The 14827-nt window shown below is 32.5% G+C and overlaps 1 protein-coding gene across 2 annotated transcripts in view; it reads right to left on the reverse strand.

Annotated features, from left to right (window-relative positions):
* Positions 1–14827, reverse strand: part of LOC135840777 (cell adhesion molecule 2-like) — an 87154-nt gene that overhangs the window by 63029 nt on the left and 9298 nt on the right. For both annotated transcript variants that reach the window (XM_065357451.1, XM_065357452.1), the window contains exon 2: positions 3807–3954. In XM_065357451.1, the coding sequence (XP_065213523.1) occupies positions 3807–3879 (73 nt within the window). In that variant the 5' untranslated portion in view covers positions 3880–3954. The remainder of the gene's footprint in view (positions 1–3806; positions 3955–14827) is intronic.

The following is a 14827-nucleotide window of genomic DNA, read 5'->3' on the forward strand; positions in this document are numbered from 1 at the left end:
TGAAAAATGAAATCGAGGTGCAGCGAAAAAAAATAAGTTCAAGTACGAGGTACAGTTGTGGAATTTTTTAAGGGACAGGAAAGTACGACTAAAAACATGCTATGAATCACTTTCAAATTAAATACCTACCTACTTTTTTTTTTTTTTTTTTTTTAAAAAGACGGAGATTTCAAAACAAGGTGAATATTGCGAAGTTGTATTCAAAAATATGGTAGATATTTGTAAGCACATTTGAAAGCATACATCAGAGAAGCAATATCGCTGCAGATTGTAATTTTGGCGAAGTTAGCCAAATTTTTTCAACTGTTGAAGCGAACAATTAAGCTCTGAAATTTTTTAAAAGTATGTCACACTAGGTTAGGTAGTCTACCTTTAAGAAAAATGTTGAATTGGAATATTTTTTGGATCAGTTCTCTCAATTTTTAATTTCTGAGGATTTTTTTTCGTAGTGCTGATGAATATACTGTAGTGCTTGATTTTTGCCGACGTTTTCATCCAAAATATCAAATTTCATTAATTTTCATTAAAATTAGGATCACTAAGTTTTTGAAAATCGAAAAAAAAATGTTCACATTTTCATCAATTGTTTTTAACTTACATATCAAATTTTAAGTTGATTTAGAAAGAAATTATTATAAATTAAGTAAGGCTTTTCAGGTCGAAAAATGCAAAAATGTAATGTCTTCCTTCATAATTGTTTTGGAACGATGATTTTTTAAATAACCAGTTTTCAAATTGTTGACTTTCTTTTCTTTTTTCTTACAATTTTAACCCCTGTCAAGAGGGTCTGTTCATTCGGATTCAAGTTATCCTCACTTAAACTATTGATTCTGTCATCAAACCAAACCAAACCACCGATTTTGAAAAAATTATAATGCCTTCGAATAAGAGTTGTCAGTTTTGAAGAGAAAGAGGAAACAAACAAATAAAAAAATACTTATCAGTAATGCCAAAAATCAGTAATTTACAATGGTCTTCTGAGATAGTAAAATAGATTTTGTTCAAGTCCCACTAAGTTCGGTAAAATCGAGAAAAAGATGATGCGAATCGCAGATCACGAATCATCGCTCAAAAAAGTGATTCAACTCATTTTCATGAATAATTCATTTTGAAAAACGATTTAAATTGGAAATTATTTTCAATTATTTTTAGCATGTGTTCCTGTGATCATGTGATCTATTTTTTAATACATACAACAGTTCCTGATATTCAGATATTTGTATGTTCCTTAATGATGTACTCGGGCCCAGCAGCAATAATTGTGCATATAGTCCGGCATAATTATGACAATAGGAGTAATTGCACCCCCCCCCGCCGATCCTCCGGGACAACTTTTTTCTTTAAGGGGGAGTCCTAAGGAACATTTTAAAGCGAACTTGCCCAAAAAAAAGTTGACCTTACTTACAAAATGGCGGCCATTTTGATTGACAGGTCAGCCGCAATCGCAGATTTTGCGTTTCAACATAGGACTTGCACGAAATTTTTCAAACCTTACAAAAGTAGATCGAAAGATCATGCAAAAATGTATCACCTGTCAAAATTTCAAGTGCCAAAGTGCGTTTTTCGATTTTTGGTGAATTTTTGAAAATCCAATTTAGGCCAAAAATGAGCGAAAAAAACAAAATTTTACCAAATTGACCAAGAAAGCTAAAATTTGGGATATACCCTATTTTCGACATGCCAAATCGATTGGAAACGGTTTCAATGGGTTTTGAGCAGTTCTGGAGCCTCCAGCAGATTTTTGAAACTCGAAATTCCCACAAAATCCCATCAAATTGGAGTTGTAACGCTGAAATTTATTCTAAAAACTAAATTCAATACGCTACGAAGTACTGCAGGTGAATTTAAAGTCGTTTTGGACCCTCCAGCGACTTTTTGAAAATTACTGGAGCCTTGGGTAGATTTTTGAAACTTGAAATTCCCGCAACATTAATTTATCAAATGGAGTTGGCAAGCTGATTTTGCAGACTACATGGTGGTTTCAAATTGTTTTAAAGCTTCCTGCTACTTTTAGGAAATTTCAATTTTCCAAAAAAACGCCATACAACCTTTCAAAAAGTCGCTGGAGGCTCCAAAACGACTTGAAATCCACCAGCAGTCAACTTCGTAGCGTATTGAAATTAGTTTGCAGAATGAATTTTGACTCTCCATCTCAGTTTGATAAAATTTTGGGGAAATTTCAAGTTTCAAAAATCTACTGGAGGCTCCAGTAATTTTCAAAAAAGTCGCTGGAGGCTCTTAAATGACTTGAACCCACCTGAAGTCGTCTTCAGAGGGTGTTAAAATTGGAGTGTAGAGTAAATTTCAGCTTTCCATCTCCATTTGATGAAATTTTGTGAAAATTTAAAGTTTCAAGAATCTGCTGGAGGCTTCAGGAATTTTCAAAAAGTCGCTGGCGGCTCCAAAACGACTTGAAATTCACCTGCAGTACTTCGTAGCGTATTGAATTTAGTTTTTAGAATTAATTTCAGCTTTACAACTCCAATTTGATGGAATTTTGTGGGAATTTCGAGTTTTAAAAATCTGCTGGAGGCTCCAGAACTGCTCAAAACAGTTTGAAACAGTTTTCAATCGATTTGGCATGTGGAAAATAGGGTATATCCTAAATTTTAGCTTTCTTGGTCAATTTGGTAAAATTTTGTTTTTTCCCCTCATTTTTGGCCTAAATTAGATTTTCAAAAATTCACCAAAAATCGAAAAACGCACTTTAGCACTTGAAATTTTGGCAGGTGATAAATTTTTGCATGATCTTTCGATCTACCTTTGTAAGGTTTGAAAAATTTCGTGCAAGTCCTATGTTGAAACGCAAAATCTGCGATTGCGGCTGACCTGTCAATCAAAATTGCCGCCATTTTGTAAGTAAGGTTAACTTTTTTTTGGGCAAGTTCGCTTTAAAATGCTCCTCAGGATGTCCCCTTCAAGAAAAAAGTTGTCCCGGTGGATCGGCGGGGGGGGTGCAATTACTCCTATTGTCATATGCCGGACTAATAAGGCTGTGTGTCTGTATTGCAAATCTCATTTGATGAGTATCACTGATGGACCTTCCATTTCTTACTGCTTCTGATATACATAAGGTTACCCAACAAAATTTTATAAAAATTTAAAATAGTAGTAGGTATCGATCAACGATGAAAAAAATCATAACTTAGTAATGTGGATAAAAACAAATCAAAATCTGCAATTCTTCCTCAAACTAGATAAAATATAGGCTCGTGTAAAAATTCATTTTTCAATTTACGTTGAAACATATTTTTCGTACAGTGTTGGTTATCATCAAGCTAGCCATAGCCGGTAGGTAAAGGTATAACCGGGTGCACGTTGATTTCATAAACAACATACACACTTACTTACGTGTCAACTTGCATGAGTTTTTAGTTGCGTGACATTTCTATTTGAAAAAATTTCCCGTATCAAACTGGCAGTCTCACATATACACAGTACCCAACGCACACACGTATATAAATAAGTATACTATAGCGAATATGTACACGGCGTAATGACTACCAAAATTACTATTTTCAAGGTTTATAAATTATTTTTCGTGGTTAGCTGGTCGTACACGTTCGAAGAAAAGAGGGGGAAAAGACAACAGAGCTTTTCACACAATTTCAGGCGCTTTTCACAGTTCAATCTGATATATGTGTAAAGTTCACTAGGCTAAAGGCAAAAGGCTACACAACGTAGGTAGGTAGGCTATAAGTAAGCTGCTGCATGAAGATACCTACACTAGTCGTATTTTACGATACAGTACAATAATTATTTCATATAATTATCTAAAAGAACTTAATGAAGTAGAGGTACCATACCTGGGAAAGCAGAAAAACTTAGTAGTAAGGTAATAACAGCCAGTATGAGGTCGTTATTCACCACTGCATTCATTTCGTGTTTATTTTGTGTGTCGGACGAGACGATTAAAATTTCAGTAAGCCTGGTTTACCATTTTCGATGATATTCCTGCAACATGATAACTTGATATTAATATTTTATCTGCGCAGTTTTAATTAAAACTTCTTTTCGGTTATTAATATAGCATCTTCACTACTTACGTACTAAGAATGGTAAAAGTTTAAAGTTTTTAAATTCTAAGTAGGCACTTGACAGGAAATTATAGTATTTTCGAGTTCTCTAAAATTAAAATTTTTCGCCAACACTTAAAAAAGCATTTCTTATATTAGACCATAAGTAAGTATAAACATACGCAAAATAATGCAAACAGATTAATTAATTTTTCCCTCAAGGTATATCGAACCAAGCACGTCGCTGCGGTAAATGAAAAAAAAAGCCAGCTATGAGAATTTTCCTTTCCACTATGTACTAGTATAGTACGTTGATATAGGTAAGGTAGGTATGTATAAGTGTAAGTATATTGTACAGATAAAAATGCCTATTGAAGTTGTCGTTTTTGGTACTACACCGATGTATTCTCGCGTGCGAAACAAAGGTAAAGTACTCTGTATTACATTGTATGGTCAACGTAAGGAGTGCCTTTGAGGATACAAGCAATACCATGAATGCATGTTAATCTTGCCATTTGGATTTCAACGATTGTTTTTCAAACCCCAGTCTCAAGGATGAGATGTTGTGTGTGACTCAAAACGTATACATGTCTAGCTGTTCTCATGGGAAATACACTACGTTGGTTTCTTCTTAGGTAGGTTACCTCTCTGCGTACCTATAGAGTAAAATTTTTGCATCGTCTTTTTTCATGCATGTATCTGTATCTCTCTATTTGTAGGTATGATACCTACACATTTGTAGACTTGCTACATACATACATGTATGTTATATATGTTTGTCTTTATTGGCTCCAACATGTATGTACGTACATGTGGATTCCACACGAGACATTTCGTTTGCGTAGAATTTTTTAATAGCATTCATCGCGTAATATAATTTTATCTATCATTGAAAACGAGCGCGAGCCGAATAAAATTGCGATTTTTTTCTTCTTTCCGGTTAAAAGATTTCGTCGAATTTTTATCGCGATCGTAGAGAAGACTGTATGTATAAAATTTCACACCGGAAATACTACGCAGTCATAAAGATATAAGGAAATGAAATGAATTTCGAGTGTTTGGTTTTTTTTTTCACTGGCAAGAAAAACTGTCGGTTAGGAAAAAATAACGAGAAGAAAGACAGATACGAAAAGTTATTAAATTTTTTAATTCGAAATTTCAAAGTTTTCCAAAAATCGTCTAAAATTACCGAATAAAATTTTAAATTGGCTACGAATAAATAAATTAAAAAATTCATCTTGCTATTGCGAATGAATAATTTATTAAAATGCTAAAAGCTATATAACCTTAAGGTAAAGTACTTTCAAAGGTATCTTTAATTGATAAGGTTTGTTTTGAAATCACAGCCCTACAAGAGAGATATCCCACCTGTCGAAAAACTTTCTGGATTCATGGATTGGAAAAAGAAAAATCAAAGAATACGTGCCTATTCAAAATATGCAAATTTTAAATATGGAATTTGATTTTTCTAAAATTTTGAAAATTTTAAGATCCATTTTTTATTTAAAAAGAAAAATAAATAAATTCAGGTATAATAAAATTGAGACATAAATCTGAAAATTAGTTTACAGGCTATCTCATTTTTGAGCATTTTGAGAATAGAATTTTAGATTTTTCAGTTTTGACAAATTCTTACAAAAAGTGCCTTACCCAAGAACTTGAGTTGGACATTTTGGCGATCCCTTTGACTCATTCTAGTACCTACAAATTTTCGAAATACATTTTTCCTGTTTTAAATTCGTACTTATTTTTTTTCAAAAATTATTTTTCAAAACAGAAGGAAAAAGTCGTTGATTCAATTCGATCCAAATCAATGTAGGTTTTAAAAAGAAATGTTCATCCAAATGGATCAGAATATGACTAACCTAGGTATTTGATAATGTCCCATAGAATCAGATTTGGATCCAATCTAATTCAATTAAATACAAATCTGATCCTATTAGATTTAATTGTGTAGGTATAGGTACTCATCCAGGGACAAAGTTTTAGACCCAATTGAATCCAAATTAAACAAAATTTAAAAATTATATATTTAGCCAATTGGAGTGGAAAACAATTAAACAGATCCAGTTGGATCAGATTTGTACATTCAATTTCATTACACTAGATGTAGAATTAAATCCAACAAAATCTAATGCCTGTTTATCCAATTGGATCACAATATATCTCATAAACTATTATTGAGATCAAGGCATATTCATTTTGAAATCCAATCAGCTCCGGTTAACTAATTACTCGTAGGTTTAATTAATTTGGATCCAGTTTGACCCAAAAAAAAATGCCACAATTCGAGTCCAACTTTGAAGGTTCATACCCCAAGTAGTTTAAATTCTGAGTAAATTCGTGTTCGAAGGGGTCACGAAGAAGGGTAAAACTGAAAGTTTTCTTGAGGGGTAAGAGAGGGGATGTCAATAGAAAATTTGCCTACTGATATGAGAAAAAAATACAAATTTTTTCGAATAAGATGACGAGTTTTTAAAATGAAATAAAATACAATTTCGCCGAATGATAAGTTAGACCTGTAAATTATCGCATCATATTTGTAAGCGGTTATTTTCGCCATAACTACCGGTAATTCATCATATTAACCTCCAAGTTTCGTCCCTGGCCACAAAGAAAATAAATATGTAGTGAGTTTGAATTGAAAATTTTAAGGGTTGAAATCAAAGTTTTGTTGCAAAAGCTTAAATTTTAACAAACTCATTTTCAAAACAGGGCCTCAAAATCTCTCAAGAGCACAGGCCCTAATTTTTTTTATCAAAATCTTGACCAATTTCAAAAGTAAAAAGGTATATAGTTAGGTATTAACAGTCATTATTAATTCAAATATTGACTCATTTTTTCAGTCCATTTTCTCTGAAATCTTCCCTCTATCATACTCTTCTTAAACAGGGTCAAAATTCCAAAACATCAAAAATAACAGAAGACACGTTTACCTATTTTTTGTACATTGGCAACATTTCACAACATTTGAGCATTGGGGGATGCTAGGAGAGCTCAAATGCATACCTATAACAATGAGTAAGTAGATCATTTCATTGTTGACAAATTGATCTTCCCCTCCTTCATAAACTCATAAAAGCTACAAGTACATATTTCCTATGAGAAGGGTTTTAAGGAATAATCAAGCTTTATTTTTGCAATTTTTAAAGAATTTTTGAATTTTGATCTTAACCTAATAAGATATCCATGAAAAAAATATCAAAATTTTATCGATTTTAAAAAATGAGATCTGAAATTTGGTTTACCCCTACCTACCGTATTTTAGACCTCTCAAATCTATTGGTAATGACTTCGAACCATTCTGGAACCTTTAATAGATTCTTGTATTTTCCAGTTTCGAAAAAATTATCATGAAAAAGGCCAAAATGAAATTCAGAACCTAACAAAATCGAATCAATTGTTCCTGTAATTAAGTATTTTAATGGATTTTGGGACAAATTTTCAAAATATTGTGTTTCTGTCGGTACAAATCCAAAATTTTCTTCAGCAATTACCTATACCTATTCTCCGAAAAAATTAAAAAAATTATTTTTTTGTGTTGCCTACTCCTTACTCGTAATAAGTATAGGTAGATGATATAGCCTAATTAAGAGCGATCCAAAATAAGAACCATTCCCTAGATTTCAACGAAAATTGACGTAGAAGCTTACTTTGAGTGGGAGACTACTCAGACAAGTTCTTAGCTCCCTAGCCGAACCGGTAGGCTGAGTCAAAAGTTCTCAAAATGGGGCCATTTTTGAAAAAAAAACCGTGTTTTTTTAGCCAGTTTTAAGTAGTAAATACATAAATAACCAACGCAGTTCCTCTATCATCCTCCAGAAAGTTATGATTTGAATTTCTCAACCTCCCTGGCCCATTCAATTCAAAATTTAAGGCCACTTTTAGCCCTCTACCGAACACTTGAATATTGCAGATCGCAAAAATTACAATTTCTCATCAACTTCAGCCTTCATATTGCTTTTCCACCGATAAAAAAACCCCGATTATCACACTTCCACCTAAATTTACTTCTTTTCCCAGCATTTTTTCTCGCACGCATTAAAATGAGTAAAAAAATATTAATTTTGAAAATCTGATCAAAAGGATCTCGAAAAAAGTGTTCATCGAGTATCTTAACCTGCTGAACACGAATCCAGCGTTATTTATTAATAAAGAGAATTTTCAGGGGAATTTTGAACTCAATGAATAGAGAGGTTCAGAAACTCAAATCACAACTTTTTTTTGGGGGGGGGGGAGAGATAAACCAGATATTGCACACTGTACAAAGTTGCAAAATTTTTTTTTCAAAAATGTTCATATTTTGAGTACTTCTGGTTCAGCATGTGAATTGCCAAACCTCCTCGCAAATTTTTATCAAAATCCGGGAAATATTTTTTTTTATCCTTCCAAGTTTAAAATAGAGCAAATTTTAGAGGCGTAGAACAAGCTCGAAGTTTGTATAATAATAAGTATAACAATATAAAATTGAATTCTCGAAAAAAACATTATAAAATCAGTCAAGATTTACGAGTAAAAACTGAGTAAAAAAAAATTGAAATAGAATTATTATTTTTTTGATTTCTTACTCACGTATGCGAGTAAGTACCTACCTATATGTACTTCTCTCTCCAAAAACCCCGAGGAGAAAAAAAATAACTCAACTTTAAATACACGTAACACGCAATTGAAATAAAAAAAAACTAAAATCATTCTTACGAATTCTCAATAAAAATCGTGTTTTAGTACAGGCCATATATCATCGTAGTTTTAAAAAATTACATAATTTTCTCAGTTTTAAGTTTTTCGTTGTGGCGCAACGACCGCCGAACTACCTACCTAAAAAAAAAACTCCCTCGAGTAAATTTTTTTTCTTTTCTTGACGACGACGAAAATAAAAACGTCCGGTTTATTAAAACATTTAAAAGGTTTCAAAACAAGTGTAAAAATTACTCGGTTATTATAGGGCCGTCGATATTTAAATACTGAAACGATTTCGTTTAAAATTGCTTTCAATTGGCGGTCAGCGTTTTTCACGTGTTAAGCAGACGATGGTAATGCAACAATAGCGTAATTACATATGTGGACCATTGTAAGTGTGATAATTACAATAGGATTAAAAGGCTAAGCTAACTTTCGTTGCAAAGGTTTTAACACGCCCCTTTGAAGTTGCCTACAATTAAGTGCTATTAAACACGCAAAAATCTCGCTCGGCTCGTGTCCGGCTACCGCACTTCGTACACTTTTTCACACGCAACATCGTGTTCTCGTGCTTCATAAAATATTCTCTTAAAGTCACATATCTTATACTGTATCACAATACACAAACAAAAATACATAAGCTTCAAGTCCGGTTACTTTATTAACGTTTTGTAATACCTTTATTTATTTGTCCCCGTGTAAAAAATGCTATACTATGCTGGCTACCCTTTGACAATCCAGGTATACCATACCATATACAAAACATGGGGATTTAACATCGTGACTCGATTTCGTGTGGCAAACGTTGAAAAGGAAATATACAGCTAGGTACCTATCCTAACAGATGGAAAATTTCCGCAGATCAAAAATTTACACCAGATTCGAGATTGAGCAATTCTATGAAAATTTAATAATATTCCTATACCCGACAAAACGAACGTTTCGCCGGATAAAACGAATTATGTAATTTATTCGTCGAGGTTTTTGCCAAATATTTATAAATTTTTAAACGAAAAAATTTCACTCGATAAAATAATTGTACATTATTTTTTAAGCGAATAAAAGAAATGAGCCGAATGCCTACAAAACATCCCATCGTATCCATCACAGAGATAGTTTTTTTGTCACTTTTTTTTTCTTTTAGAAATATGACAGCGTTTGTACGCGAATAATATGACGAGCAGAGCTACGAGTTTCTTGCTTTAAATTTGATTATCGCATCATCAAAATACAAGTTTTATTGTAATTTAGCCTCGAGTTTGTAGATTTGAAATATTTTCTCTCCGTTTCTCGTCCATCAACTAAGATGACTTCTTTTTTTTTTTCGGTTGTAATTTCTCAAAATTCGTATTCGAATTCTTTTCGTTGTTCTTCGGTCGTTCGGTAATTTTTTTCTTCGTTACGTTGATAAGATCTTAGAAATAAATCAATTGGAAAGTATTAGGTAGGTCTAAGCCTATTAAAAAATGAAAAAAATTGAAAAAAAAAGTTGTAAATCGTTCGACAATGTTTTTCAATTGACAATAAAATTAACGCTTAATATTTCTCGTAACCGCGCGATAAATCAAAAACCGCCAAAAATACTTAGTTACCTACTCTTTTAACATGGACTCACGCGATTCGACTATTGTCGTATTATACGACTTGAGATTACTCAGGTTGTAGTTACTACCTCGCTCGTACTTAAAAATACGCCGAATATTGATCACAACGACGAATAAAGTTTTAAAATTTACTTCGAGTAATTTGTTAATGGCGATAAATAATATTGAGAAATGATCAATAGTAGAAGAGGTTGTTTATTTTGTGTAAAATCTGTTCAACGAAGCCTTTTTCGGTGTATTTTTTTCTCACTGTTATTCTTAAAAAATGGCGCTTTTACATTTACTGTCGTAAAAATAAATGCGATTTTTCGATAAAAATCCGATTTTATACAACGTGAAGCTTTTATTTAACTATTTCAATATAAGTTAAAATCTTTCACTAAAATTGGATATTGTTTTCCTCGAAAGGTTTGAAAAATTACAGTGTCACGTTTTTCGAGGGGTGTAAAAAAAGCTATTACTTACGTTTTTTTTTTTCTTCTTCTTAGAATGAGACAGTTAACAATGTTTTAATGTAGTCAACATTTTCGGTTTATACAACGTCGGTGGATTATTTTATTCGTGTTAAAATACCTAAGCGAGTTTACATCGTATTAATTCTTTCGACGAGTCATAATCTTCGGGAATTACCATAATCAAAAAGATATAATGGCAGATTTTAAAACGTTTATAATACGAATAATGTCGCTAATAGAAATTCAATTTTCGAGCACGATTTTATCATTTAGGTATTTGAATTTTTTTTTCGAGAAGGTGAATTGGATTGCTGGATTGGAATGCAGGTATATTTATTTGATTCGAGTGAAAATTGGTGAGATAAATTAAATGCTTTTATTGGGGTTGAAAAAGGTGAGATATATTTTTTTGGTGATTAAAGCATTATTTTTTTAGTTGCAAAATGAATTTTGAAAAAAACATCGAATGATTAATAATATGATAACATTGAAGCTGCTGAATTTGAAAATGATTTAAAATGGAAGAAATAGGTACTGATTTTCAAAATCTTCGGTTTTTCAGCTCTCCTCCTCTCCAGTCCAAACCGAGACCTTTAAACCTCAAAAATGACTTCTTTTTGGAATCGTATTTTATACCTAACGAATAAGACACCCACTTGAACCTAATCAAAAATTAAGTGGGTAGCTCCATTTCAAAAAATATAGAAATTTATACCTATGTATCTAATTTTATCCACTCGAAATGCGTAAAAATGACCTTATAAAATAACAATTTCCAAGATTACAATAACAATTAAGGATACCACTTTCTACTTTGTTCACGCTGGCAAAGATATTGTATTTTCTTCGAACCCATTAGCATAAGTAAATAAAACTCGGATATCTTAGCGTAGGATTTTTACCCTATTGAAAGTTGAAGAAGAAAAAAAAAATGCCAAGTACTTTTTCCCCCATCGAAATTGACTTGTTGGTGGTTGTTTCAGATTCGAAGTTTCGCATTATCGCCTATTAGCCGACGTTTAATTTGTGTTTTTAACCATTTTTCCTGTTCGTCGGATATTCTCGTAGCTTGAGTTTTGTCAAAACTTTTTCATATTGTGTAAATTCGAGCTTTGTTGGATTTTTTCCTCGAGTTTATCGAAGCGTTGCCGATGCCGATGCCGGTTCGAGGTGGAATGGAAACGAGATAATTGAGTATCGAAGTTTTCAACGTGTTTTTCTTTAATCTCGCGTAATTTTATTTGAAGAATTAAGTGTTGTGATTTCGTTTGCTCGCGGTGTTGGTGGGATTTTTCGCGAAAGTGATTTGTAAGTACGTAAATTGAAAACTAGTTAACATTTCGATAAAATAATGATGATATATTTTTGTTAAAATTTTCAATTTTGATGCATTATGAGGAAAAACTGCATAGCTGTCTGAATATGGAAGTGTTGAAAAATGCAAGCAATAAAAATGTATCTTATTTTTCAAGGTTGGGATTTTTTACTTTCCACACCCTAAATTTGTATAACCTGTCGAGTAAGAAAATAATTATATTTTTTAGTTTTTCCCCTATTTGGAAAAAAGTTGTTCAGAAATCCCCCCCCCACCCACATGAAAAAAATTAAGAAAATGGGAGAACATTTTCTTACATATAAAGAAAAAACTTTTAAAAAATATAACAAGTCAATGTCAGTGAAATTATTTTGAAAATTCCCAATTCTGCGTCAGAATTGTTCAAAAAACCCCACTTTTCAGGGAAAAACATACTCTGCTCCTTCAAGAAATGTTGGTCCATGTATGCAGTTCCATATAAACTTGAAAAAAAATCAAACAACAATGTAAAATTCAAGTTTGTGAGACATTCTTGAACATTTTTTATTTCTGGTCAAACATTTTTTTTCCCCAGAGAAAAATCTTTCCTTGGTCTTCCCAAATCAAGTTGGACCCTCTTATATGGAGGCACTCATACAAATGATGAAATGACTAAAAAAAAAATAATTTTCCCCCTGTCAATTCTGTGAAAATGAACCTACATCCATCCAAAATTTACTATTCACCTGTCCTAAATTACAGAAAACAAGACTATCTCTCCAAATAGACCCAAATTCAATAACTATCCCAGACAACCCTTCTGAAATCCAAAAATTCATAACCCTACTAAAAAACACCAACCCAATAAACCAAATCTAAACCCCTCTCTCCACGGGTGTAATAATCCTGCAATTATAAATCCCCCCCCCCAAATCAAATTGACCTGGGAACATAAAATTTGGTATATACCTACTCCATTTTTGACCCACCGTTGATTTGAAACGGTTTCAAACCGTTTTGACTTTTGGAGACTCCAGCAGATTTTTGAAAATTAAAATTTCTACAAATTTTTACCAAATCAGTCTGGAAAGCTGAAATTTACTATTATGCCCTAATTTCAACCTTTTGAGTCGACTGGAGGTGGTTTTGAGCCATTCCGGAACCGCCAGCAATATTTTGGATTTTCCAGTTTTCCAAAAAATCTGCCTAAGAACAAAAAGATGGTTCCACACCGAAACTCACTGATTTTGGAAAGTGGTGTGTAATCAGTTAAGTAGGTCACTCATAAGCACCAATCACAAGTATATGCATGCCAAAATTAATTTGGTCAAATTTTATGGCGTTTTTTAGCGGATTGGAATTTTTAAAATATCGATAAAGGCATCAGAACGGTTTGAAATCACCTCCAGTCAACTCAGTATAATTATTGGAATTAGAGTTTGGAGTGAATTTTGCTTTCCAACCTCATTTGGTAAAATTTGTGGACATCTCAATTTTCAAAAATCTGCAGGAGATGCTTTAGAATTGAGTTTGAAACGGTTTGAACCGGTTTCCAAACAATTCGGTGAGTCAAAAATAGGGTGTAAGTAATTTTAGCTCTCCATATCAATTTGGTGAGATTCTCGATTTTTTTCCATTCTAGGTCCAAATAGGTAGGTACATACCTACATAATAAAAATTGATTTATTTTTTAATCTTTTGAGAACGAAGAGAAAGACAGACTCAACCAGTAGAAGGGAAATTTTTCCAGACTTTCGTGTATTGTTCCTTTAGTATATAAAAAGATAGACCCTCGTAGAAAAAATAAAATGATAAATTAAAACGACGATTAAAAAAAGAAGGGCTCCTCATCATTTTCCTCGAAAGTTCCAATTCTCTCCGCATATCTCTGAAGGAGGGGAGAGGGTAAGAGAGGAACCTCACTGACCCTACCTCATTTCAGTAAAATTTGCTGTGATTTTTTTCTTCGTAAAAACCAACAATTCTGGGAAGTAGAGTAAAAAAATCGTTGTGATGAGGAGTGGGGGCTTAAATAGACAATATATTATTATGAGTTGATGATAGGGACCCAACTCAAGAGTTGGAACTAGAAAGTTTTCAATTTTAAAAAATTTGTCCAGCAAGTAATTCGATTTTTTTTCACCTCGTGAAAACGGGAGGAGAGAGGGGGCTCACAGACATCACACCATGAGAGTTGAACCCCGAAGTGTCAACTTCAGATGATGGGAGCAAAAAGAATCGAAAAAATTTCCATCCAATAGAGGAATCAGGCGTATGTTTTTCAAATTGAGCATAAAATTAAATCCAGAGTAAATAGAGGCATAAACAGTAAAAAGGCTTGCAATTTTTACAAAATTTAGACAATTATCGTTGGAAGTTTTCAAAAAATTGTGAAATTTCTGAAAGAACTATCCTCAATTTTTTAATAACAATAAACATTTTTTGAAATATTGACCTTTTTTTCTCATTTGAACCCAAAAATACCTATTATGCATGTCTTAGAAACGTTTGCTTTTTTTTCAATATGAATTTGGTAGTTTTTTTTAAAGATGATATTTTATTACCTACCATGTTTGTATCCAGAAAAATAAAAACTTTCTCACGATTAAAGATTTAAAAGCAATTTTAAAATCAAATATTATGATGTATGTTTTCTAAGCATTTCTGTAATCTGCGAGAGTCGACCTTTATTTTCGTTAAGAACTTGTTATTATATGTATCAGCACGAAAACTTCTATTGATAATCTTCCCACGCAAAATTTGTGCACCTACATTTCA

The sequence above is a fragment of the Planococcus citri genome, chromosome 3, assembly GCF_950023065.1.
Source record: "Planococcus citri chromosome 3, ihPlaCitr1.1, whole genome shotgun sequence".
Lineage (NCBI taxonomy): Eukaryota > Metazoa > Arthropoda > Insecta > Hemiptera > Pseudococcidae > Planococcus > Planococcus citri.